General features: G+C 54.1%; 2 protein-coding genes across 6 annotated transcripts; one reads left to right on the forward strand and one right to left on the reverse strand.

Moving 5' to 3' along the window:
- The first annotated feature begins 1,515 nt into the window (after positions 1 to 1,515).
- Positions 1,516 to 9,796, forward strand: SEMA6C (semaphorin 6C). The gene is given in 19 exon segments (XM_052797093.1): positions 1,516 to 1,853; positions 1,943 to 2,057; positions 2,783 to 2,840; positions 2,937 to 2,993; positions 3,428 to 3,529; positions 3,782 to 3,872; positions 3,957 to 4,022; positions 4,025 to 4,078; positions 4,544 to 4,564; positions 4,567 to 4,631; positions 5,035 to 5,252; positions 5,682 to 5,813; positions 5,900 to 6,055; positions 6,539 to 6,775; positions 7,178 to 7,315; positions 7,549 to 7,626; positions 7,744 to 7,799; positions 8,006 to 8,047; positions 8,539 to 9,796. Coding segments are annotated over 19 exon segments (2,592 nt in total). The 5' UTR covers positions 1,516 to 1,738; the 3' UTR covers positions 9,330 to 9,796.
- A 1,375-nt stretch (positions 9,797 to 11,171) lies between these two features.
- GABPB2 (GA binding protein transcription factor subunit beta 2) lies at positions 11,172 to 25,470 on the reverse strand. 5 transcript variants are annotated; one of them, XM_052797068.1, is made up of 10 exons: positions 25,409 to 25,470; positions 23,589 to 23,651; positions 23,232 to 23,326; positions 21,970 to 22,137; positions 21,623 to 21,817; positions 21,077 to 21,227; positions 17,866 to 18,003; positions 16,298 to 16,483; positions 14,676 to 14,809; positions 11,172 to 13,847 (listed from the first exon to the last, which is right to left on the reverse strand). In XM_052797068.1, exons 3-10 carry the CDS (start codon positions 23,298 to 23,300, stop codon positions 13,560 to 13,562), a joined length of 1,329 nt encoding a protein of 442 aa, XP_052653028.1. In that variant the 5' UTR covers positions 23,301 to 23,326; positions 23,589 to 23,651; positions 25,409 to 25,470; the 3' UTR covers positions 11,172 to 13,559. The 5 variants fall into 5 exon arrangements, with proteins under 5 accessions (XP_052653028.1, XP_052653027.1, XP_052653023.1 ...); XM_052797067.1 differs by having other exon boundaries at positions 17,866 to 17,979; positions 23,187 to 23,326; XM_052797063.1 differs by having other exon boundaries at positions 23,187 to 23,326.
- Between the last annotated feature and the right edge of the window lie 86 nt (positions 25,471 to 25,556).

Raw genomic sequence — 25,556 nt, forward strand, 5'->3', positions numbered from 1 at the left:
CCCTGGGGACAGTGTCACCCCTGTGGGGATGCTGTCACCCCTCAGGGACACGGTCTGCACCCAGGGAACACAGTCAGGCCCCTGGGACTGCGGGCACCCACTCGGGGACACTGGGACACTGTGCATGTGCGTCACCTCCCCGGTCACCCGGGGGACCTGGGTGCCACGCCACTCAGTGCCACCAGGTGTCACCCTGTCCCCGCACCCTTGGGACCCCCCCCAGAGCCTCGGGGGTCTCCCCACGGTCCCCCAGCACCCCCAGGGCCACCCAGTCCCCTGGGATGTCCCCATGGTCCCCTGTGTCCCCCCCGTGACACTTGGGGACCGGAGCCTGAATGGCACCTTGGGGGGGGAGCCCAGTCCTCCCAGTAGCTCCCAGTCCCCACTGGGCCAGGTGCACACGTGCATGCAAACGGCCACTCGCTGGTGCAGGGGAGGTGACAGGTCCCCACTCAGGACACACACACACAGAGGTGACACCCAGCCCCGTCGCACGCGCGTGTGCGAGGGTCTCCGCGCACGTGCCTGGCCGTGCGCGGCACGTGCACCCACCCGCCTGCCCGTCTGTGTGCGTGGACGCTTGCACGTGGGCGCGTGCACGCACGGGGGGGCCGGGGCCGCGCACACGCGCGTGCAAGCACCCACGCGCGCCCGCTCCCGCGCGACTGTGCACACGCATGTGCAAGCCGCCCCCCCCCACCAGCAGCTAATGAGGATCATCTCATTAACGGGGATTAATGACTATCTATAGGGTGGCCCCGGCGGGGGCGGGGGGGGGGGGGGAGGTGTGTCCTGGGGGGGGTCCCACGGGGGGGGGTCCCCGGTCCCGTCCCCCAGCCCCGCTCCGGCCGCCGGCCGGTCCCAGCCCGTTCCGGGGCGGAGCCGTTCGGGGCCGCTCGGGTCCATTCGGGTCCGTTCGGGACTGCTCGGGGAGCGGAGCCGGTATCGAGCGCAGAGGGGTCGGGGCGGGGCGGGGGGGGGTGTGTGACGTGAGGGGTGTAGGGGGGGTGTTGGGGCGGGGGGTCGGTGGGGTGCTGTAGGGGGCGTCGGTGGGGTGTTGGGGCAGAGTGTTTTGGGGGTGTTTTGGGGGCGTTGGGGGGTACTTGGGGTGCTGTGAGGGTGTTGTGGGGTGTAGGTAGGGTGCTGTGGTGAGGTGGTGTTGTTGGGGGGGTGCTGGTGGGGTGTCGGTGGGGTGTTTTGGGGTGCTGGGAGGGTGCAGGTGGGTGCTGCAGAGCCAGGCGTGTGGGGTATGGGTGTGCGGGTGGGGGAGCGGGTGCGGGTGGGTGCGGGTGTGCGCACAGCCTTGTCCCGCTGCACACGCTTGTGCTGTGGGTGGTGTCCCGGCGCTGCTGGCAGCAGTTCCCGGGGCACTGGGAGCACTGGGTCGGGGGTACTGGGAGCACTAGGAGCACTGGGACGGGGGTACTGGGGACATTGGGACGGGCCCATCGGAGCAGAGGCACTGGGAGGGGGCACTGGGGACACTGGGATGGGGATACAGGGCCACTGGGTTGAGAGCACTGGGAGGAGGATACTGGGGCCACTGGGAGGGGGCACTGGGAGCACCATCCCCGCACTCAGGGTGCACATCCCTGCTGTCCCCGTGCCCCCCCACCCCCAGGGCTGCCCTGTGCCCCACTCCCCCCGTGCCTCAGTTTCCCCCTGCTGAGATCAGCCCCTCGCAGCCCGGGGTGGGGGGTCACCCTCAGCCCCGCGTCCCCTCCAGGCACCCACGACGATGCCAGGGGTACTGCTGCCCTTTGTCATCCTCCTCCTCATCCCGGGGGACCCCGGGGGGGCGGCGCAGTCCTTTCCACGGGACCTGGTGGCACGCAGCACCGTGGGGCTGGCAGGTGAGCGGGGCGGGGAGGTGTCTGGGGGGGGCGTGACCAGGGCTTGGGGGGCTGGCAGGGTGTCACCACATCCCCCCCTGTCCCCCCAGCCACCGCTGCCTACCCCCGCTTTGGTGGCCTTCGAGGGGATAACGTCACTGACCAGCTCGGCCTCGACTTCCAGCGCATGCTGTGCCTCAACAGCACCCTCTTCGTCGCCGCCCGGTGAGCAGGGCCACGCGCTCGGGTGCGCTTGTGCACGCTCGTGCGTGCTTTGCAGTTGTGCACGCTTGTGCATGCTTCCACATGCTTCTCTGCGCTTGTGCGAGCTCCTGTGCTTGTGCAAGCTTGTCTGTGCTTGTGCAAGCTCGTGCATGCTTGTGCATGCTTGTGCGTGCTTGTCCATGTTTGTGCACACGTGCATGCTTGTACATGCTTGTCTGTGCTTGTGCAAGCTCATCCCCCCTTTGCATGCTTGTGCAAGCTTGTGCATGCTTGTCCGTGCTCGTGCGTGCTTCTGCATGCTTGTACACACTTGTCTGTGCTTGTGCAAGGTTACGCATGTTTGTATGTGCTTGTGTGTGCTTCTGCAAGCTTGTGCATGCTTGTTCACATGTGCATGTGCTTCTGGAGGCCTGTTTGCTTCTGCAAACTTGTGCACGCTTGTGCAAACTTGTGTGTGCTTGTCCATGCTTGTGCACGCTTGGGCACACTTGCATGCGCTTGCGCCCACTTCTGCATGCTCAAGCCTGATTATCCGTACCTGTGCACACTTGTGCCCACCAGCATGTGCTCCTGCGCGCTTGTGCGTGCTTGTGCCCCCACATTCCCTCCCATGGCCCCATATGTGTCCCCGCGGTCCCTTGCGCCTGTGCCTGGCACGTGTCCCTGTGTCCCCTCGCACGTCCCCGTGCCCCTCGCACGCTCACGCCCTCCCTCCCCCCCTCCAGGGACCACATCTACGCCTTCAACCTGGGGCAGGACAAGGGGACGCTGTACCCCGAGCGGGTAAGGGGGCCAGGGCTGCCGTCCCTGGGGACATGGGGGGGCCAGGGTGGGGGGTCCCTGTGCCCACCCACCCCACCCCCCCATCTCACCCGGCAGCACCTCACCTGGGAGACACAGGACAGGGAGAACTGCGCCATGCGGGGCCGGCTGCAGGTACGGGGGGTAGGGGGGCAGAGGGGTACAGGGTGTGGTGTATATAGGGGGGTATGGGGGTACAGGGTGCTGGGGGTTTGGGGGTACAAGTAGATGTGGTGTGGAGACATGAGGGTATGGGGATATGGGGGTACAGGGTATGGGGGTGTGGGGGTACATGGTAGGGGGGTACAGAGATAGAGGTTTATGGTGGGGGATACAGGGTATGGGGGTACATGGTACGGGGGTACAGAGATACGGGTTTATTGGGGTACAGGTGTACAGGGGGCACAGGGTATAGGGGTACAGTGTATGGGGGTGTGGGGGTAGAGGTATGGGGGATACAAGGGATGGGGTCAAACAGGGGGCTCAGGGCAGGGGAAGGTGGTGACACCGGGGGCCCCCTGTGTCCCCCCCATGTCCACGCCCATGTCCCCTCCCCTGCCCCCGTGTAGGACGAGTGCCACAACTACATCAGGGTGCTGGTGCCCCGCGATGCCGGCACCCTCCTGGCCTGCGGCACCAACGCCTTCAGCCCCCTCTGCCGCACCTACCAGGTGGGGGGAGCCTGGGGGGAGCGTGGGTGTCAGGAGTGGGGAGGTCTCAGCCCCGCCAGGGAGCACAGGGGGGTGGTGGGTGTGATAAGCATGGGGGGCCTCAGCCCCCACTGGGGAGTGCAGCGGGGCAGTGCCCAGAGGTGTGATGAGTGTGGGTGTCCTCAGCGTCTCCCTGCTGGGGCTGGAGGCAGCATGAGGGTGTGATGAGTGGGGGGGGGGTGTTCTCATTGCCTCGGCCCACCCCCCCCCCAGGTGAGCAGCCTGGCGCAGGAGGGCGAGGAGGTGAGCGGCCAGGCCCGGTGCCCCTTCGATGCCAAGCAGAGCATCGTCGCACTCTTTGTCGGTGGGTGCTGGACGGGGGTGGGGGATGGACACGGGGGTACCCAGGGAGGGGGACAGGGCTGATGCTCGTGTGACCCCCCTGCAGACGGCAGCCTGTACTCGGCCACGGTGGCCGACTTCCAGGCGAGCGACTCGGTGATTTACCGCAGCCTCAGCCCGGCCGCCCCCCGCTGCGCACCCTCAAGTACAGCTCCCGCTGGCTGCAGGGTACCCCACTGTATGGGGGGGGATGACACGGGTGTTGGGGGGGTGATGGGGACAGGTAGAGGGGTACGGGTCCATGGAGGGGTGATGGGGACAGGTAGAGGGGTATGCATGTATTTGGGGGGCTGGGGGTAGGTAGAGGGGTCGGGGTGTATATGGGCTGGGGTAGAGGGGTATGGGTCCATGGAGGGGCAGTGGAGTGGGTAGACGGGTACAGCTGTGTGTGGGAATAGCACAGAGGGGTACCAGTGTAGGGGGGTGATGGGGACAGGTAGGGGGGTAGGGGCTGTGGGGGGAGTAGGTGGGTCTGGGGCTGTGGAGCTGGGGGGGATGCAGGGGCTGGGATCTGGTGGTACAGGGCTATGGGGCCATCGAGGGGTGGAAGGGGCAGGGGAGGGGGTGAGCGCAGGGATGGGGGATGGAGACAGGAGGCGGCAGGGTCTGACAGCCCCCCTCCGGTCCCCCCAGAGCCCCACTTTGTCCAGGCACTGCCTATGGTCCCTACGTCTACTTCTTCTTCAGGGAGGTTGCCGTGGAGCTCAGCGCCCTGGGCAAGGTGGGCACGGGGATGTGGTGGCACAGGGGGTGGGGGCACCTGGGTGCCCATCCCCCTAGCATGAAGGCAGGGGAGACCCCAGTGCCCCCCTCCCTGGGGTGTCTGGCCAGGTGCTGGTGCCCTCCAGGGTGCTGCTGCCTGTGGGTGCTCGTGGGTGCCCATGGGTGCCAGCCCGAGGTGCCAATGGCCCTGGCTGCCTGGGTGATGGTGCCGATGCCCGTGGGCCCTTGGGTGCTGATGTCTGTGGCTCCCTGGGAGCTGACGCCCATAGGTGCCTGGGTGCTGATGCTTGAGAGTCCTCGGGTGCTGATACCTGCAGGTGCCCATGCACGGACACCCATGGGTGCCCAGGTGCCGATGCCTGTGGGTCCTTGGGTGCTGATGCCCACGGGTGCCGGCGCAGGTGGTGGTGGCACGGGTGGCGCGGGTGTGCCGCAATGACCGAGGGGGCTCCCCACGGGTGCTGGAGCGGCGCTGGACGTCCTTCCTGAAGGTACGGCTGCAGTGTGCTGTCCCTGGGGACGCTGTCTTCTACTTCGATGTCCTGGAGGCGGTGACACCCCCCCGGGCCCTGCACGGGCGCCCCGCTGTCCTCGCCCTCTTCGGCACCCAACCCAACAGGCATGGCGGCAGGGATGTGGGGACACGATGACGGGGGGACATGGGCTCACGGGGGACGTGGGGACATGGGTGGCCAAGGGTACAGGGGGCTGTAGGCACACGTGGCAGGGGAGCATGGCATGGGGGGACATGGGCAGGGATATGGGGACGGGAGAGATGGGGACACGGGAATGCACTCACATGGGGACACGGGGACACAGGAGATGGGGACATGGGGACATGGGAGGGACAGACATGGGGACATGGGGATGGACTCACAGGGGGACATGGGAACACAGTGGGATAGAACACAGGGGAACAGGGCATGGGGACACAGCGGGGACCAACAGGGACGCGGAGGGGTCCTGGCCAAACCAAGGCCGACCTGGCAGCCGCGGGAGGGGACAGGGGTGTCCCCAGCACCGGTGCCACCCCCTGCCGCTGTTGCAGCATCCCTGGCTCTGCCGTCTGCGCCTTCTACCTGGCGGACGTGGAGCAGGCATTCGAGGGACCCTTTGCCGAACCCCGCGGTGCCGCTGGCACCTGGGCCCCAGTACCCGAGGACAGGGTGCCCCGACCCAGGTACACCCCCCAGCCTGGACACCTGGGTCCCCCTGGGGTGCGGCATCTGCCCAGACCCCTGGGTCCCCACACCGGCTGTGCTGCAGGCCGGGCTGCTGCGCTGGGATGGGACTGGCTGCTGGTGTTGTCACCTCCGGGGACTTCCCCGATGAGACGTTGGTCTTCGCCAAGGAGCACCCGCTGCTGCACGGTGCTGTGGCACCCGCTGGCGGGCTGCCCCTCTTCACCCGCACCGGCACCAGGTGCGCCCCGGTGGGGGGGACAGGCTGGCCTTGGGGACAGGGTGGCCTTGGGGATGGGTGGCCCTGGGGACAGGGGGTAGCTCGTGCAAGGAGGGTGTGAGTGTGCAGGGGGGGGTGAGGGTGCGGCCAGTCCTGTGGGTGCTGCGGGGTGGGGAGGGTCCTCGTGCAAGGCCCCTGTGCAAGGGTGCACAAGGCCCTGGTGCAAGGGGTGTGCAAGGCCCTCGTGCAAAGATGTGCAAAGTCCCGGCCAAGGCTATGTGAGGGTGTGTAAGACCTGGCTGCAAGGGCCCTGCTGTGAGGGTGTGCAACAGTGTGCGAGGCCCCATTGCAAGTGTGTGCAAGGGTCCCATGCAAGGGTGTGCAAAGCCAGCGCGAAGCCCTGGTGCACAGGTGTGCAGGACCACGGTGCAAGGGTGTGCAAGTGGCTGCAGAGTGGCATGCAAGGCCCTGTGCACGGCGGGTGCGAGGGTGTGCTGGGTGCAGGCTGACGCAGCTGGCAGTGGACACGGGCGCGGGGCCACAGGGGAACCAGACCGTGCTCTTCCTGGGCGCTGAGGACGGGCGGGTGCTGAAGGTCCTGGCGGCCGCACAGCACCCCGGGGCCACCCGGCACCCCGGCAGCACCCCGGCACCCAGTGACAGCCGAGAGCCTGGTGACACCGGGGACACCAGCTCTGAGACACTGCTGCTGGAGGAGATCAGCCTCTACGACCCCAGGCGGTGAGTGCCAGGCACTGGGTATCCGGGGCTGGGGCTGCTGGGGGGGACACCTGGGCACCGTGGGTGCTGGGGGGCTTGTGGGCACCATGGGTGCTGGGGGGGGCTCATGGGTGCTGATGGGTGCTGGTAGGCAGCGGGCACCAATGGGTGCAGTGGTAGTGTGGGCACCACATGGGTGCTGGGGGGCCATGCGCATGCCATAGGGCATTGATGGGTGCTGCGGGGCCATATGGGTGCCATGGGGAGCTGATGGGTGCCATGGGGTCACGCAGGTGCTGCAGGGCCATGCAGGTGCCATGGGCTGCTGGTGGGTGCCGTGGAGCTGCAGGGTGCCATGGGGTGCCATGGGAGTGTGGGTGCTGAGGTGGGGTGCAGTCATGATGGGTGCTATGGGGGATGCAGGTGCCGGGGGCCGCAGGGCGCCAGCCGGGTGCTGGGGCTGGAGCTGCACCCACCGGGCCAGGAGCTCTACGTCGCCTTCACTGGGTGCCTGGTGCGTCTGCCCCTGAGCCGCTGCGCCAGACACAGCGCCTGCCGCAGGTGAGCGGGGGGTGGACAGGGCGTGCGAGGGCACGAGGGCATGCAAGGGCATGGGGACCTGTGAGAGCACAGGGGTGTGCAAGAGTGTGCAAGGGCACAGGGGTGTGCAAAGGCATGCGAGGGCCAGGGGTGTGCGAGAGTGTGCAAGGACCAGGGGTGTGCAAGAGCGTGCGAGGGCACAGGGACATGGAGGGGCAGCTCCAGCACCCAGCTGCCTGGGTCCCCCCACGCAGGAGCTGTCTGGCTGCCCGTGACCCCTACTGCGTCTGGCTGCCCCCCAGGGGCTGTGTCCCCTTCTCTGAGGACCTTCCGTAAGTGTCCCCCGCAGTGGCCTTCCCTGGGGGCTACGCCCCCCAGTCTCCTGGGTCCCTTCCTCGTGAGGTGGGGACACTGGGGATGGTGGGTGACATTCCACCCGTGTCCCCCAGGAGTGGCTTCGAGCAGGACGTGGAGGGATCCCCCGGGATCACTGGGACCTGCCAAGGTGATGGGTGGGAGACATGGGTGACACTGGGGGCACTGGGGACATGGGAATATTGGGGGACATAGAGGGTCACTACGGGAACTTCTGGGGGACATGAGGTCACGGGCGGATGCAGGTGACACCGGAGGATGTGGAGGACAGTGGGGGGGCACAGGTGGTCCCAGGGGATGTGGGTGGCCTGGCCCGACCCCACTCTGCTCTCACAGATGCACTGGCTGCAGGGGACGGTGACGGGGACTTGGCCCATGGTCAGTGACACCCCGTCTGTCCCTCCTGGACACCCATTGGGAGGGACCCTGGGGACCAGGGAGGGATACGGGCGGAACCCAGGGACTAGGAGGGACCCCTGGGGTGGGAGAGGGATCCCAGGGGTTGGGGGAGGGATCCCAGGGGTTGGGGGACCCCAGGGACTAGAAGGGACCCTGGGGATGGGGGTGATCCCAAGGACCAGGAAGGGACCCCCAGGGACAGGAGAGGGATCCCAGGGATGGGACAGGGATCCCAGAGACCAGCAGTGGCCCTGGGGATGGGAGAGGGACCCCAGGGGTGGAGGAAGGACCCCAGCACCAGGAGGGACCCCAGGGACAGGAGAAGGACCCAGGGTGGGGGGACCCCAGGGACCAGGAAGGGAACCCAGGGGTGGGAGAGGAACCCCAGGGACCAAGAGGGATCCCCGGGGGGGTCCAGGTTGGGGTCTGGGCCCCCCACACACATGGCAGGCTGATGGGTGCTCCCGCAGGGGTGCGTCAGGCCGAGCCGGGGGCTGCAGCGACGGTGCCAGTGCCAGTGCTGGTGGGCTGCGTGCTGGGCGCCTTCACCCTGGGTGCCCTGGCCGCTGGGCTGCTGGCGGCCTGCTACCGTCGCCCCGCTGTCCCCAAGGGACCCCCGGAGTCCCCCGCCACCCCACAGCACCTGGCCCAGCCACCTGCCCCCCGCCTCTACCCCCCGCTGCCGCCCCAGGGAGGGGCTGGGGGCCTGCGGGAACCCCCCGAGCTTCCCACTCCTGAGGCCACCCCGCAGCCACCCACCAAGATGCCCCAGGAGCGGGTGGCAGAACACCAACGCGGCCAGGCCACCCATCTTGGCACCCCAGGTTGCCCGGAGCCCCCCGGCCCGGGACCCCCACCCAAGGCCACCCTGGAGGAGCTGCTGCAGCGGCTGCACGGGACAGGGGGCTCGGGGTGGCCGGTGACCCCCCCGGCTGCCACCTCCTTTGCCAACCGGGTACAGCCGGGCGCCCCGTTCCCCAGCCTCCCCCCAGCTCCCCGTGACGGGGCACCTCAGCGGCTGGACGTGCCCCCCGACAGCCCCCCGCCACCCAGGCGACCCCTGGCACAGAGACACTCGCTGGGGGGGACGCCCGTGAGACCACCCGGCCTGGCCCGGGGGCTTACCCGCATGCACTCACTAGGGGCGCCAGGGGGGCCACCCTGGGGCCCCCGGCCCAGCACCCTGGACCGCTCCCTCTCCACGAAGCCCCCCGTGCTGCCCAAGCCCCTGCTGGTGCCAGCGGCCCCCGGGCAGCCCTGAGCCCCCCACCGGGGACACGGGGGCACCCCTGCTGCAGCTGGCACAGGGGGCCCAAGCCATCCTCCACCCTGGGTGGCAGGGTCCCCTCTTCCCTGGCTCCATACCCTGAGCCATGAGGATCCCCATATCCCCAGGCTGCCCCCATCTCTCTCCCTTGGGTGGTGAGGGTCCCATGTGTCCCCCCCCAACCCTGCCCTGTCTCCCTGCCCAGGGTGACAGGATCCCCCAGCTCCCAGGGCTTTTTCAGTTTTTGATCCTTTCTAATTTATTCGCTGCTTTGGGGGTCATTGGAGCCACCGTTGCCCACCCAGATGGCCACAGCCCCCCTGCCCTGGGGACACCAGGAAGGGTGTCGGACACAGCGGCTCTCCGCACCAGAGCTCAGTTCATCCTACCATGTAGGACGAGGGCTCGGCCCTGTGCTGGCCACAGCAATTAAATACATGGTCGCTCCTATGCAGCTGCTTGCCTGGCTCTGTCCAGGGCAAGGGTGGGGGGGTGGGAGTGGGGGGACAGGACACCCCTGAGCCCAGCATGGTGGCCCTGGGCAGTCCTCACAGAGACAGTGGCACATGGGACACCAGAGGACACGAAGGGGCTGGCAAGGTGGTGGCTTAGGGGGACTGGACTGACACCAGGGGTGAAGGAAAGCTGCTGAGGGCATGGTATTTTATTAAGAAACCTGAGGGCATGGTATTTTATTAAGAAACATAGTACACACACACACACAAAAAAAAGTATAAATGTTGAAATTTCCGCATTTCCAAACCTTTACCCTCAGTTGAAAAGGGGTCCCAAGCACTTGGTTCCTCATCACAGTGCTAATGGGGTCCGCAAGGGACCTGCCACCGTGAAGCAGCCATTTCTTCTGCGATAAATACCCCGGCACTGTGCCTGGCATGGGGGAATGATAAAGGCGAGATTAAAGAAATAATCAGATTTGGCACCAAGAACCACCCCACAGGCGGTGGGTCAGGGTGGAAGGGGGGTACGGATGGGGAAGGCCCCAGCCAAGGTCTCCGGGCGACCCGCGCCCCACTCAGCTTAACTCCCAGGGGTTTGCTATTTGCCTTCACGGTTGTCTGGAGAGGATTTAGCTCATGTTTCCGTGACCTCCTCCGCTCATCCCCACCGGATTTACAACGCCCTGCTTCCGATTTAGGATAATGGGAACTGTTTAGAGCTGGTTACTGCAAACAAGAGGCAAACAGACCTCTAATCAAACCTAAACGGGTTCAATTAGTGCCACACCACCTCCTCCACCAAGGATAAACAACCCGCGTTTGTTTTAAGACCGCAACTTCTGCATCGGCGTCTCTGGGAAAGGAGCCGGGATTCTCCCACCCGCAGAAGCACGCAGGCGAGCGCGGGTGCGATCCCAAGCTCACAGCAGAGGGGAAGTCAGGCTGGAGGTGTGGGCGGAGGGGAGCTGGGCTGCTCTGCCTCGATAAGAACGCGACCATCGAAAGCAAAGGGGTTTGTTTAGCCTTTAACCTCTTCGAATCCTGCGCTGGCCGGTGAAAAGTGGCACGAGGATGGCAAAGGTGTGGGTGAGAAAAGCCCTGACACAGCAGAGTCCAGCCCAGACTCCAGTGGGAGGTCGTTTACCCGCTTCAGAACAGCCCTACGCTGCCACAGCTGACTACGCACTGACCAGAAAACTGCTGGTCTTGGCTTAAAAAGCTCCAAATCCTTTCTGTGGAAGAGCAAAGGTTGCAGCAGGGTTTAAATTCTTTCTAAATGCTGGGCAGAGATCAAATTCTCCTCGTCTTTGTTCAGACCCCGTACGCAAGTATTTCTAAAAATAAAATTAACGTGTGATTTCAGCCCCCCACAAGGCAAAGCAGTAAGAACACTGTCAGCTTTATTTGTTCCAACTCTATAAACCAAATCCAGTTACCGTGAGTGCCACGGACTTTTTTTTTCTTTTCCTCCTCTTCTGAAGGGGAAGTTTGTTTCCCAGCTGAAGGGACTTTTTGGCAAAACCGACCCTTTTCAGGAGAAGTATGGAAATAACTGAGAATCGCAGTGCTGTCGAAGGCACAACGCAGCGTTTATATACACTACAGTTGCCGAGCTCTTCAAATTTACAAATAATAAGCACAAATTTCAGGCAAAACGTAAAAGCCAAAATTGACAGTGTCCCTTTACATCTGTAAATGCTTCTGGGTATTAGAAGAATCTGCCTGGATTTACTTTAATACTGCCTTGAACCCTCTGACGCAGATTTTTAGTTCAAATAGACCCAAACCATCAATGTTCTGGGGAACAAAAGAAAATAATGCATGCCTGAAGTCAGCGAGGAAACACTGAAGTAATCAACAGCCAGGACCCGAGTCTCTCCAAACATTCGTCCATAAAAAATAATTATTAAAGCCTTCTTCAAAACATCTTTTGGAAAAAGATAAAAAAGTCTTATTTATAAATATAGCTACACTGGTTATAAATAAATGCACTTAGATTCTCGTAACTCAGCAAGTCTCACAAAGCCTTTACAACAGTCACATAAACCTTCCTCTCCTACCGCTCACTGGTGAACCCAACCAGTGAAACACTGTGAAACATTGCCGAAGAGGGGATTTTGGCAGATCCCGCCTTCCTTTCAGGCCCAACCACCAGGAACTGACTGATTTTAGGATGAAAAGCAGTTTCCTCTTGGGGTGAGAGATTCCTTCGGAGCCGTGACCTCACGTTCATACCTTTATGAACTTGTTAGTCCGTATTACATCTCCAACGTCACAATACGGGCTGATCTATCGGCAAAGAAACATTAACAAAGGCAGTACCTGAACCAAGAGAAAAACGCGTTATCCAGACACGCTTGGAAATAACACAGAAAAATGCAATGCAAGGACCATGAAATCAAATTGTTACCTTGAATCCTGCCAATGGTTACAAAACTAGGGCAAAAAAAACCCCAACAAACCCTAAATCCGTAAACTACAGGCCAAAAGAGCTAGGGATTATCTGGCAGGAAGACATTCTCAGGGAGCAGCCCAGCTGCTAGGGCCTCGGAGCTGCAAGTCACTCCTCACCCTTAAAACCTTTTCACGGCCGACGGCACAGCTTGCGTGATGGTATTTTTCTAACCTTCACTTGTTTATGGTATTTTTCTAAACTTCCCTTGATAATCTTTCATTATTGAGCTCCCCGCAATTACTCGGGGTGCTTCCAATCAGTTCCCTGCTGTCTTGAAACCCACAATCCACCGTACTAAACGGATCCCTGCACTAAACGGGCCTGCAAAGTAAAAAAAAAAAAAAAACCACGAACATTTCAGTAACAAGATCAGCTGCTTCTTAAAAAAGGTTTTAGTATCTTTAAAAATAAAAACTGTTTAGTAAAAAAACAAAAGTGACATATATATCTCCAGAGACAACTTGACTCTCAAGCTGTCTTGTAGCAACCACCGTATGTATAGTTTTGCATATATTATCAGTTAACGCTACTGTTCAGCGCAGAAGTGTCAAACAGAACATTTGACTAAATACCATAAAACTGAGGAGGAATTTTTTGCAATCCCTCTGGGTAGTTAAGAGGTCTGACAAAGACCTTCCCCAAAACTGTTCCTGAAACACAGAGGGCAAAGCGTGGTATTCCCTGATAGCTTGAAATGCTCCATCTGACAGACATTCAGCCTGGCCTTTGCTCTTGCATTGAAGGTTGCCTCAATCAAAGAGATTCATGGTTTTGCAAGAAAAAGAACATGCAATTTGCTCTCTGGCTGAAAGGGGAAATCCCCTCCACACCTCTGAAGTTTTTAAAGCAACACCCCAAGAGACGACTTTTTCTGAAGGTCCAGATCCAGTCACTCGACTTCGCCGAAGGGAGCGAACACCTCAGGTTATTGCAGAAAGTCTGTTTTCAGTGCTGTAACTTCCAGGTAGCTGAGCGCTAATACCAGCTGCTTTGGCAATGAGGTATTTCTTTTCCACTCCCCAACAATGCAGGTATTGACATCACCAAATAAGCCGTTAGGTCACTCACTGGCTAAGATTTTGTTAAAAAGCTTCCAATCTCTCAAGGTCAAGCTTTAAAAGCACCTTTTGGCACCACGCTGAAAGCAGAGTTACATTGCAAGCGGCTGGAGAAGCTTCTACCCCCAGCAACGGGGTGGCTTTGACAACAGCCCTCTGCTCCAACACCACTTGCCAACAGCACCTTATTTCACACACAAAAAAAAAAAAAAAAGGTTATTTTCCCGTACAAAACCCAGTCAATCACCAAGGATTAGGTGGTTACAGTCTCCACAGTGGTATCGGTTGGCTGATCTGTTTCTAGCATGGCCAGCACAGATTCCTTGATGTCCTCTGAGGTTACCACAAGCGGGTCAACCTCGGCGACCTCTTCGAGCACCGTCACCTCCACTCTGTTGGGCTGCTGCCTCACCATGGCTGCCAGCTTCAGCCGGTACTCCTCCGCCTCTTGCTCTTTCTTCATGAGCTGGCTGCGATATTCCTGAGCCTTCCGGTTCGCCTCTTGCAACTGCTGCTGTAGCACTTCCCTTTCAACACTGTCCTACAGAAAACAAAGTTGAGAGAGCCCACGATGGAGGCCCAACCTGCGACATGAAGGCAACAGGGCGTGCAAGCACTCCAACAGTTACGAGTCATAAAAGCAAAATGCTCTTAGGCAGCGCTAGAAATGTGCTTGGGTCAAGTTCTGTTCAACTGGTTTGCTTGTCACACGTTACCAGAGGCAACCGGGACACAGGGAGGCACAAACTGGCTGGCAGGTGTCCCCACAGCATGCAGGGAGGTGGGCTGGGAAGTTATGCATGATCTCACCGTCATGAATTTCAAAGGCTGGAAGCAGGTGTAACCAAGATGCAAGAAAAATAAAGAGCTATTAGTGCTGAAAAGTTGAGAGGCAATCAAGAAGAACGTTCTTCCTCCCCAACAGAGAGTGATGGGAGAGTCATTCCTGCTGCTTTGTGAAGAGCTGAGGCTTGGCTTACACCCAGCCTGTATGTTCTGCTTCTACAGGAAATCCTAAATAATCTCAGTAAATGACCACAACTAATCTAAAAACCCTGAGCTACACCTTCAGCACAGGCAAAACAGCCACAAGTGATTTAGCTGGCTCTTTTCCTCCTACTGATATTCAACTGAGCACCACTCCTTTCAACCTCTCGCCTGTTCACTGCTAACACAGGAGCACGTGCGGGAAGAGCAGGGAACCTCCGAGCAGAGTTTGTTACAGAGACATCCCCAGGCTCAGCCGAGCAGGGCGCAGCTCATTTCTATTCTGAGATGGCTTTGGCAGACCGGGAGCCCGACATCTTCAGCACGGCAGAGAAACACGCAGGAGACAACAGCAATCGAAGTTACAAGCTGGAGTATCTACCTTGTCTTCCTTTGAGTCATCTATATTTTGTTCCACTTTTTGCTTCTTGGCAAGCGGCTTTTCTTCATCTTCTGCGTCACCTCTGTCTTCAAGAACAGTCTCTTCTGCAACCTGACCAGCAGGTACAGTTAAAACTGAAAAATTAAAAGGTGACAAATTATACAGTGTGAGACATGCTTTTGCACAGATGTTTCCCAAAAGACCTCTCTGAAGTCAGTGCATCAGCGTGGTTCTGGAGAAAAAGAGGAGACCTGCTGATCAGCAATGCCGAAGTCTTCCCAGAGAGGAGAGAAACTCTGGACCGGGTTTCCAGTTTTCTCTACTCAGGCCTCTGAAATACCCGAATATTCCACCACAACAGGGCTGACAAAATCTGAAATCAAAGATTTCCATCTTAGAGAACATGTGAGGTAAAAACTACCATTCCAATGCCTCAGTAATGCAGTTAATAGCCGGGACAGACTAAGCAAGAGGAATAGAAAGCTCTTCTCGAAAATTCCCAGTACACAGTCCCAGTGGCTAAGCTCTGAATCAGCTTTAAGCGCAAGCAAGAGCTGCAAATACTCCAGAGAACAAACACATTTTAAATCTGCAAACATGGGTTTTCACTTTGGGAAGCCAGTAGCAAGAATTTGTCCAGCCAAGGAGAAAAGCACCACGTGAGCTACTGAAGGTAGCGCTACCTAAACAGTTCTCCCTTTGTCTTCCTTAGAACAGGTTACAAGCCAGGAATTATTTGTAGTAATTTGGCAAATAATTCTGAATAATTAACAGCTTTAGAAAATTGCTTTTCACTCATGAAATCTGTAAACAGACACAACTCATGTAACCCATCTCACATTGTAGCACTGTATGCATGTTACAGGAGAGCTGCTCTGCTTCCTAATCCTCTTTTTCTGCACCAACATTAATCCAAATAACCGAGTATCCCTAGGACACGCTAAAAGAATTGTCGGTAGTGGACAAGGCTGATGAATTACATCCCTTGAGGAAACAAAAATTCACTGTAAGAGCACTCTGGAGCTCTGCCGTGCTTTACTGAACACGATTTACATTTGCCTTGTAAAATTGATAAGATTATATCACCCTAGGCAATATAACCAGAGTTATGGGAAGAAAAGATGTATTTAAGCTGATATTAATGGCCTAATACTAAGTTTTACAAGAACAATGGAGTGATTGCTAAAGGTAACAGGTTGCAGTTTCATCAGCTGCGTGATTTACTCCCAGACCAGGAAGTTTGCCGCAAGATAAAGGAATTGTCTTTGCGCAGCTGCCAAAGAGACAACGGCTAACTCGGCATTTCTCCTCCTGCAACATTCTACTAAAGGCGTTTGGTTTTAATGCAAAGACCAAAATATTAAAGCATAGCAGTGTGAATGTGTACTAAGCTACAAATAAGTTGCTGGCAAGCTTTACCGCTGACGTTAAGTCTCACAGACATTTTAACCCCTCCTGGGGCCCAGCAGTCAGGCACAGATCTGTTACATCACAGCACCAACAAGCCATATCACACCAGCCGCCAGCCTTATGGGGCTCAACAGGGTTCACAGGCAGCAGTTTCTTTTTTTCTTTTTGAAGTTAATCCTCAGCACTGCCTTCCGAGTTCAGCTCCTCCTTACCTTGCTGTCCATCTTGCATGGTTAGGATGAAGGGCTGGCTGAGGCCACTGGTGGGGATGGCCGTTTGCAGGCTGCTCAGGGGAACTCCGTCTGTTACAATGGCGATGACGCGCTGCCCTCCACTGCCAACCACTTGTTGTATGGCAGAATCAACAGAATTTGCTTCCACTACTTCCTCCGTCTTACCTTGAGAAATAAAGTAAGTGCCAAAAAAAAGTCAGCGTTTCCTTCTCTCTTCCTTGAATAGAAACTGAAGTCTAGTGAAAAAGCTCAAGCACGCAGCTTGAGACTCCTGGGATGCCCGCTTATGGGGAGAAAAAAAAAAAAAAAAAAAAAAAATCGGGAAATACAGTAAGTCTTAGTAGGGGAAAAGAAAATAAAATCCACTACACTTTAGCAAAACAAGTCTTCTAGAGTAAACCCAGCATTTTTTGTGTTAATTAATAAGTACTAGCATCCAAGCATATTAAACTAGAAGGCCTGGAGCTGCAGGCAGCTGTTAAGCAGACCTGGCTCTGCAAAGCTTCCTTCCACGACCCTTCCCCCAGCTCTAACGAAGACAAACCACACGCAAAAAAACTCTTCATGCCTTAAGAGCCCTGTCCGCACGAGCATGGCCAAACAACCATGAGGAGGCTATTTAGTTTGGCTGGATGACCGCGGACTGGTTCAACTCCCTAGAACACTTCTTGTGTAACTTAACGGCTTGCACAAATAATCAGGATTGCAAACTCTCGGCTGCATCCTGCTCCCAGCATACGCTGCAAGCGCAGGAAACAGAGGGGATCTGACCTGTTAGGTGCACTCTGGGTGCCAAAGAGGAAAACACTCAAGCACCGCAGGTCAAGGAATCAGCGGTGTGGCACCAGCAGCTTAAAGAAGTCAAATTGCTCATCTCTAGATTCTAGGAAAAACATTCAGCTTTGGGAAAATAAATGAATTCCAAGGTGAAAGGATTATATAAACCTTATCAAATTTCTAAATCTGAAGTTAATTAAAGGTCAAACATTACACTCCACAAACATACCATAAAAGATCATAAAAAAACCCAAACACAAAAACCGCCCAAACCTTTCCATAAGAAAAAGTTACCAGAGCCTCAAGAGACTCAAAACATTTTTTTGACTACCAACATTTTACAGCAAACTGGAGACAGAAAGCATTTCAGACAATTTCCTTCTTAAAAATATTTATCTACATTTATATATTAAAGTAAACTCATGTTCTGGAGTGGGTTTTTTTGGTTGGGTTTTTTTTTTTTCTTTTTTATGTAACTGTTAAAGCACATCAAGAGCAACGTACTGTGATGTCGGGGTCAGACATGCTGGTTAATAAAAATTAAGTTACTTCTATTGGTAACCGTTGCTGGTTTTTTCATTAAGTTTGAACTGGGATTAAATAAATAAATAAACAAACAAAACGAACCCACAGCTTCACGAATATTTGTCATCTGTTCTTTACCCTGAAAGGCAAATTCACTTCCACGTCTTAAATTTCCTCCACTTTCCTGGCAAGATACTCGCTAGAACTACACAAATTTGAATCAGCATCTGACCCGTTTCCCCTACCTGTGTCTCTGTTTGAGTTGGAAAGTGGTGCCGATACTTCAGCGAGGGCTGCAAGTGTGGCAAGCACAGAGGTTGTCGAATTGGAAAACTGCACTGTAGAGACATGCGAGTCACCTGCTTGGGAAAGATGAGGGCAAACTGAAGGACTGTCAAGATCTGCCGTATCTAAACAGCGAATAAAGCAGTCAGAATGCAACAATTTTGTCATCTAAAGATCAAGACATCAGGTATGAAGAATTTTCTGGGCTCCCACTGGTCAATGGAGAAAGGGAGGTGGTACATATCATTTTTCATGAGAGGTGCCTCTCCTACTGCTAACTGTAAAAGGGGCTTTGATACTACTTTAGGACAGACTGGACCCACTCTGCATATTTTATGATAATTTTAATCAAATTTAAAGCAAGCATTTAATTAAGTTTTTTCTGAATTATGTAACAAAAAGAACAGCAAATGTAAACCGACTTGCTCCAGCTTTATTGTAAGAACTACAGAAAGGCAGGCTGTCTACAGGGCTAGTTGGCATGCCGAGCTTTGATCTGGAGACACAGACAGCCTTTCGAGATGCAGCTGCGCTGCCTGATCACACTCACAGACATGCTGGAGTCTGATTGCTGTAACGTTGCGCAGAGCGGTTGCTACGCACATAATTACTTGGCTTCGCATTGTACTGCAACTTTCAAAACTGCAAAACCTAAAGAATATATTAAACATGTTGGCTATTATGAGTAAATTACAGCACCCAGGTCCTTCCTCAGTTGGGAAAGTCTCCAAGTACAGTCTTCAGAATTACTTCATGGACCAAGCATTTCAGCACAAGTCAGTTAACAGAGACTTTTGCTCAAATGCAGAAATTGGCTACGTGTATCCCTTGATTTCAATGTACTGGGCATGCAGGTCCTTTCTTCTTCCCCTCTCAAGTTCAGTAACGGAAAGACCACAGTCACTGCAATGGTGTATTGATTTGAATGAGATAAACAAGTCTTCTCGGTTCCAAAAAACAATGTTTCTTCCTCCAATTGACCATAGTAATTCCTATTCAAAGGCAGACTTAGTAAAAATGGAACAGGAAATTAACTAAATGGGTGCAAACTCAGTGCATATAACCCACAATTCCTCTTAAAAAAAAAAAAAAAAAAAGAGAGAGATCCTGTACCTCATTGCCAGTGTAGATAAATAGATTATAAGCACACAAAGGGAAGTTCATCTAAAGTTCCCCTGCCTCAACCCCTGCAATCTATTTTCTCTCTTTCTCACTGGCTCCTGATTTTACAAAGGTTATCAAGGGACTTATTTTCAAAGAACGGTACTTTCACAAAGCCGTAGGCTAGGCACATGAAAATGCCACAGGCCTAGTGACTGTTTTCAGCAGCTTTGTAACCAGATTTCCTCAGACCAGCTAAAGATATTTGTTCCCGTTTAAAAACCTTTTCAATAACAGAAGACATAGCGAATTTTAAGAGGAGTAAGAAAAATCATTAGTCATAAGAGTTACAGAAGAGATTTTTGTTGTAACGAAGGTGCAGTCGCTGATGCCCTCTTGTGGGAAATGAGCAAAAAACCTCCTGACATGGCCTAGAGCAGGAGACAGCGGCTATTTTCACACTGACCAGCTACTGCCAATGCTTGAAGTGTCATGGGGGGAAAAACCCACAGTATTTTAGTCCAGTCACACATGGACGATAAGCCATTGTCGTGTTGTGGCACTGAAAAAGGCGATTACATTGCAGGATAGACAAGGAGAGGTGCAGTGAGAGAGGGGGATTTACAAGGCCAGTGCCAAGAGCTCATCTGGAACACTGCCTGCAGCTGCTCACCCACACACCGTGGATGGATTCAAGGGACTCAGGGCGACCGGCTTGCTTAGCCCAGCAAAACAAAGGCAGAGAGGGGACAGGATTGATTTCCACATCAAAGGGATGGAGGCAATGGAAAAAGAAGAATAATTTCAACTAAAGGGCTGTATTTGCACCAGAAGGTCTAAACAGGCTGTGAATGTGTTTAAGCTGGAAATCAGCGGTTTTCTAACAGCTTTTCAGCATTGCATTGGCCTCTGTGACTCCTACCTGGCTTCCAGGCAAAGCCAGATCCGTCTGCAGAGAGTGACGCTGAGCATGGCCAGAGCGTCATCCAGGATACAAAAATCCCAAGTTTTATGCCCCTTTGAGTTTGTGGAATATCCTTGACTGAAGATGTTCTGCGCCAGCCACGTTGCATTTTCCTCACGGGTGGAAGAGGAACACTTTGGGTCATTTCTCCCCTTCTAAATTAGGGTTTGTCAGTGCCTCAAAGCTGCGAGCAGCCCTGAAAGCTTTGAGAGCAAGTCCGGAGCGTTGCTGAAGTCGCTGTGGCCCGGCATAGGCAGAGAGGCCTGGGTGGGACTGCAGAAAATCAGTATCTGGGATTTTAAAAGCACTCTCTAGCCAATAAGCAAACATTCACGCATGTGAACAGTCCCACTAATGAAAGAATTACTCACATGCAGAAGTGTTTGCAGGATGAGGCCAAATAGCTTCACAAAACTTGTATTTAGTAGCCTCCTTCAGACTGAAAAGAAACAATGGTTTGGATTTCCCCAAATACAGAAAATTCACTTCAAGAGTTATGAAAATTGGAATTACACAAAAAGAATTCGCGCTCAGCCTTAAGTTAAAAGCGTTTTCCCCATGAAAATAAGGCTCACAGAACAATGGGGAACCTAATTATTTCAATCTAATATGTGGGACAGAAGAAATAAGGAGTAATCTACATATCCAATAGACCTGCTTATTCTGCAGTTTCCTTACTCAACATTTATATATAGCAAAACATTCACTCAACTCTTGTAGCCAGTAAAGAACAAAGCAAACTGTTCCCCAACCGCTCTGCAGTGCTCAGGATTTGGCACAGGCAATAACTCTCATTATTCTTCTGTTGCAATCAGCCAAATCCATTTTCTCAAGCTCTGTTGCTTGTAACAGACCTGGAGCAGCCCCACAGCTGAGCTCAGCAGAGCTTTGCCACTCACAGTGGAACCACCTTTATTTACATCAGCTAGAAAACTGCTTTGTTACCTTCGACAGCAAAAATATTCTGGGGCAGGAAGCAGTAGTTGGGTGTGTTTGGCTACATTTCACCACTTTTCCTCTACTAAATGACCATCTGCCCTCTACTGGTAAGCAGTCTTAGGAGATTTTTTCAAGACTTTGCCACTCAAGGTCACTTAAAACCTTACCTGAGGTTGTTTTGGTGTTTGCTGAAGAGACGAGACTAGTGAGGTTGAGAACTTCCCCTGGCGTAAGAATAAATGGTGAGGTGAGAGTCACAGTGTTGGTGACGGGATTTGTTCTCTCTGGATGAGTATTTACCTGGTTCTGCATTGCTTCCTAGGAAAGAGTGGGGTTGGGCATACATTAGTCACGCTTTCTGTGGTAAGCAATGGTATTTAGCATCCTTGAAACATTTGAGAGACAGATTATTTCTCTCTGCAATACATCAGGGACATCAGTGCAAAAGCTGTGACAAAACTGCCACCTAAACTTGGCAACTTACACTACGACCGCACAAGATCTGTGGCAGTAAAACCCTATCACCCACTGAGTCCTAACAGGCACGGACTAGTTGATGTAGAAATAAAACAAACCTCATCCACCTCCGTATTTCTGGTTCTCCCTGCAAACAGAGAATGATCCCATCAGACACAACAGGATCCCTCTCACTCTAGCACAGATACAGTTGTGGGCCAGAGAATTACCAACAAGTTTCTCCCTCCTCAACCTACCTGTAGCATTACCAGAGTCTCTGGATTGTTCTTGTCCAAAGCAATATCAAAAGCCGATTTATCAAACTTGCTGAAAGCATGGACATCAGCTCCGTATTTGAGGAGCAGCTCTACGACGTCTCGGTGGTTGTGCTCTGTTGCCCAGTGCAAAGCAGTCATTTTCAGCATGTCCTTGGCGTTTACATCAGCCCCGTTCTGAAAGAAATTAGCGTTACTTGTCTGCACGCTGTCTCCTCTCAATGTCTTAAAGGTAGTGCCTGCACTAGCATTTAAACAGGGACATCAACACTGAACTCCAAGGGTGATTTAGACCAGCCTTAAAGTGATACCTAATTTGCTATACTTACCCTAATTAGCAGTTCTACAATATGAGTGTGTCCGTCAGCTGCAGCCATATGTAGTGGTGTCCGGTCCACTTTTGTTCGGGCATCTCTGCTAACACCAGCTCGAAGTAGCACTTCTGCTGTCGAATAGTGGCCGTACTGGGCAGCGAGGTGAAGAGGCGACGTCCCAAGCTATGTGTTAATTTAGAAGAGTTACTGTCTGTTCACAGCAAGAGAGGACAGGCACAGTAATCACCACGCATATGTCCAGCAGTAATTAAAATGACAAAGCTTCTGGAATAAATTAATTTTTTTTCTCCACTTACAAATAGGGGGCTGCACATCCAATAATTTTCCCAGCAAACTTCAAATTTTCTAGGGATCTTTACGTTATCTGGTAACTTGAAGATCAAACATGCTTTTAGTTTCTCCACTGTGCCACCCCTTCATCACAGAGCCTCTTTTCCAAACCACAGCAGGACACCTCTGCCATTTCAATATCATGACAGATAATCTCACCACTGGTCAGAAAAGGGCAGTATTACAATATTACAAGGCTCTGCTACCTCTCAATACAGTTAATTCCTTCATCTCGCAAAGTTATGAACAAACACACTGGTAAGTTAGGAAATGATGACAACTGGTGATGGAAAATGGCTACCAATGACTTGTTCGTTCCTTGTTTATCCAACTGTTATTCTTCAGTTTCATTAAAGCTTTTATTTCCTTTCCAAACTGGGATGGGCTGGTTTGTTTTCGGGGGGGGGGGGGGGGGGGGGGTTTAAGGAAACAAAAAAACCACCCCAAAGATGAGTTTCTCGACTGAGAAAATTTAAACAATTAAATAAAGCATTCTTAAAAGAACTTCCTACTACTGACAGGTTTAACAGTTCTTCTAATTTGACTTGACTCATCATTTCTCTCAGCTGTTGGGAACTGAACATCTTAAAGCATCAAACCCTACATACACTGCTGGCTGGGCAGCACAGCACTTGTGATTTAGCTCTTGTGCATTAGGCAGAGATCAATCTTTACACAAACTTTGCCTGAGGAAAGTCTTGGTTTTTAAAGTGCTTTATCTGGAATCTGCTCTGCCACAGAAATCCAGAGCGGCATTTTCTGTCAAGCCACACTCTGGTTTTACTGCTCCAACTTCCATTTGCATCCTTTAGGTTCAGCCCTAAAGAGCACACAGGCAACCCGTTTCGCACAGAAAACCAACGTCTATTGCCCCGACGTACCCAGTCAGTGGTGAAGGGAGCACCGCTTGCCATCAGCTTTCGCACTTCGTCATCTTCGCCTTTGCGAGCTGCTTCTAGCAACCTCTTCCCTAGGTCCACTAAGGACATCTTCATACATGGGAACAAGTATTTGCCGAAAGCTGCTTTAAAAGCAAGAAACAGGAAACAAACAGACAAAAAGCAGTGAGGCAGAGACATTTTAAAAGTGCTGTACAACTACAGCCCATCTGAACACACCATCTTCCCATACAGAACTAGGCCCAACACGATCAATAAACAGGCATAAATATTTATCATATTTTTCAGTTCCGTGCCCTGAAACATCAAGAGAAGGCAGCACACAGGCTCAGCAAACAGGTCAGACACCACAAGCCTCCAGAGCTCCTGCAAAATCCCGCTTACCTCAACAGCGCCTTGCACAGACACAAAGACTTGCCCATGTGGATCCAGTTTCAAGAGCAGAACCTGTAAATGCAACGGCAAAGCTGTTCACAAGATCATTTTGATTTTTAAAGCACTTTAAGAACATGATTTAATCTCTGAGACACTCTCTCTGACCCCAGCTCTAGCAACTAAGCATGGGGGAACTATCCCTGTTCTTTGCTGGTAGAGGATAAAACAAACCTTGGTAACTTCATTGTCTTGTTCAAGGTCATAAAAGGAGCAGAACCCAAAAGCTGTGCTCAATGTACTGGACAACAGTGTCTCTATTCCAAGCTACACAAAGCATAGCATAATTACAGCAATAGTGAACTACAGCATTTTTCTCAACGATAGGGTTACGCTGGTAGGCCAGTCCTATCAAAGACTGACTTTAAGTCTATCCATTAACTCATGTAGGATGTTCAGTAAGTGGCTACAAACAAACATCTCTGCAAATGGGCACTGTGCCACCCAGCAGAACAGTGACTCCAACAGCACTGAGGCCCTCGACTGATTTTTTTTCCTTCAATTACAGTTCTATGAAATAGTTGGAAAGCTCTATTTCTTTCTTTCTTATTCTTTCAAGAGAAACATCCCACCCTCTCCTCAGCGACCAACAGAACCGGCTATGAGTAGCACAAGCCCTTTAAAGTAAAGCCAAACAGCAAACCTCAGCCCTAAAGTTCAGCAGGACACACTGCCCACATCATCTCCCTCCACAAACACATCTCACTTTATAAAACTATTTTGCACATGTAGCTTTTTCCGAGCGTGCAGTTAATGTGCAACACCTGAAGCTTGGAAGTCAAGAGCCCAGAGCAGTTACTCGGAGGTTACGCTGCAATCAGGACCTTCGATGCATTTACAATGCGTGTGTTTGACTACCACAACCCCTCTGCCCTTCAGGACTTTCCAGGTTTTTTTTTTTTTTCCCCTTTCTCACTTCTTGTAGGACAGAGAATATTTCTTAAATGTTCGTCCTCATCGCCCACGTTGAAAACACTTGCGTGTTTTCCAGGCATGAGTAGTTGCACTGAACTCTGCGTTCACAAAGTTAACCACCAGCTTACATATTTGCGAGACTGGAGTTCACCACTCCGTGTGCGTTTGCAAAAGAAAGGAGAAGCTGGGCCATTAACAAAAAACATTAGTTTCTCTGCTTGTATTAAACTGAACCTTTGACACTTATTATTTGGAGGCCTCTCCTTGCATTCCTGCTCTCTTCCCAGCTGCATGCTTTCAGGGAGGATTTAAGTCTGAGGCTCCTTTTTTTTTTTAAAGTTATTTACAGCATTCGCAGCTTGGATTACTATTGACAAACTCCTCCACCTCCCCTTCGCCGCATTTCAGAAGTAAAAGTGAAGAGCACGCTTCTCAAAAACCCAAACCCTCCCCATGAGCAGCCGGTGGGGGTGTCAGCTCTGCAGACATGCCTCAAGACACCACCACCCCCACCCCAAAAAAAACCCTCCCGAGCCCCCCTCCCTGTAGCATATAGGAGCCCGCTTCCCCTCCCCGGTCGAGGACCCCCCCCACGGCTCCCCCGGGGCAGGGACCCTCCTTCCCGCGCCAGGACTCCCCTCAGGGACCCCCCCCTTGCTCCCTCCCCCGTGCCGCCCCCATATTGACACCCAACGGGACCCCCAAAACAGCCCGCTCCCATCCCCTCCAAACCGGCCCCCGGCACTGCTCCCTCACAGAGGTGTCCCCTCCCTCCTCAGACCCTCAAGACCGCCCGTCAGGGGGGTCCCCCTTCACCCACCCCCCCAACCCCCTTCCCACGCCCCAACCCCACTCACGCGGCGGCTCGGGCCCCCCCCAAATCATGCCGCTGTTCCCGGCGCGCGGCACCGCCCCCACCGCTCTCGCCCGCCCCCCCCTTCGCGGCTGTTCCCACCCCTCCCGCCGCAGCCACACAAAATGGCCGACCCGGAAGCGACTCAAGGA

The sequence above is a fragment of the Harpia harpyja genome, chromosome 9, assembly GCF_026419915.1.
Source record: "Harpia harpyja isolate bHarHar1 chromosome 9, bHarHar1 primary haplotype, whole genome shotgun sequence".
In the NCBI taxonomy this organism is placed as follows: Eukaryota; Metazoa; Chordata; class Aves; order Accipitriformes; family Accipitridae; genus Harpia; species Harpia harpyja.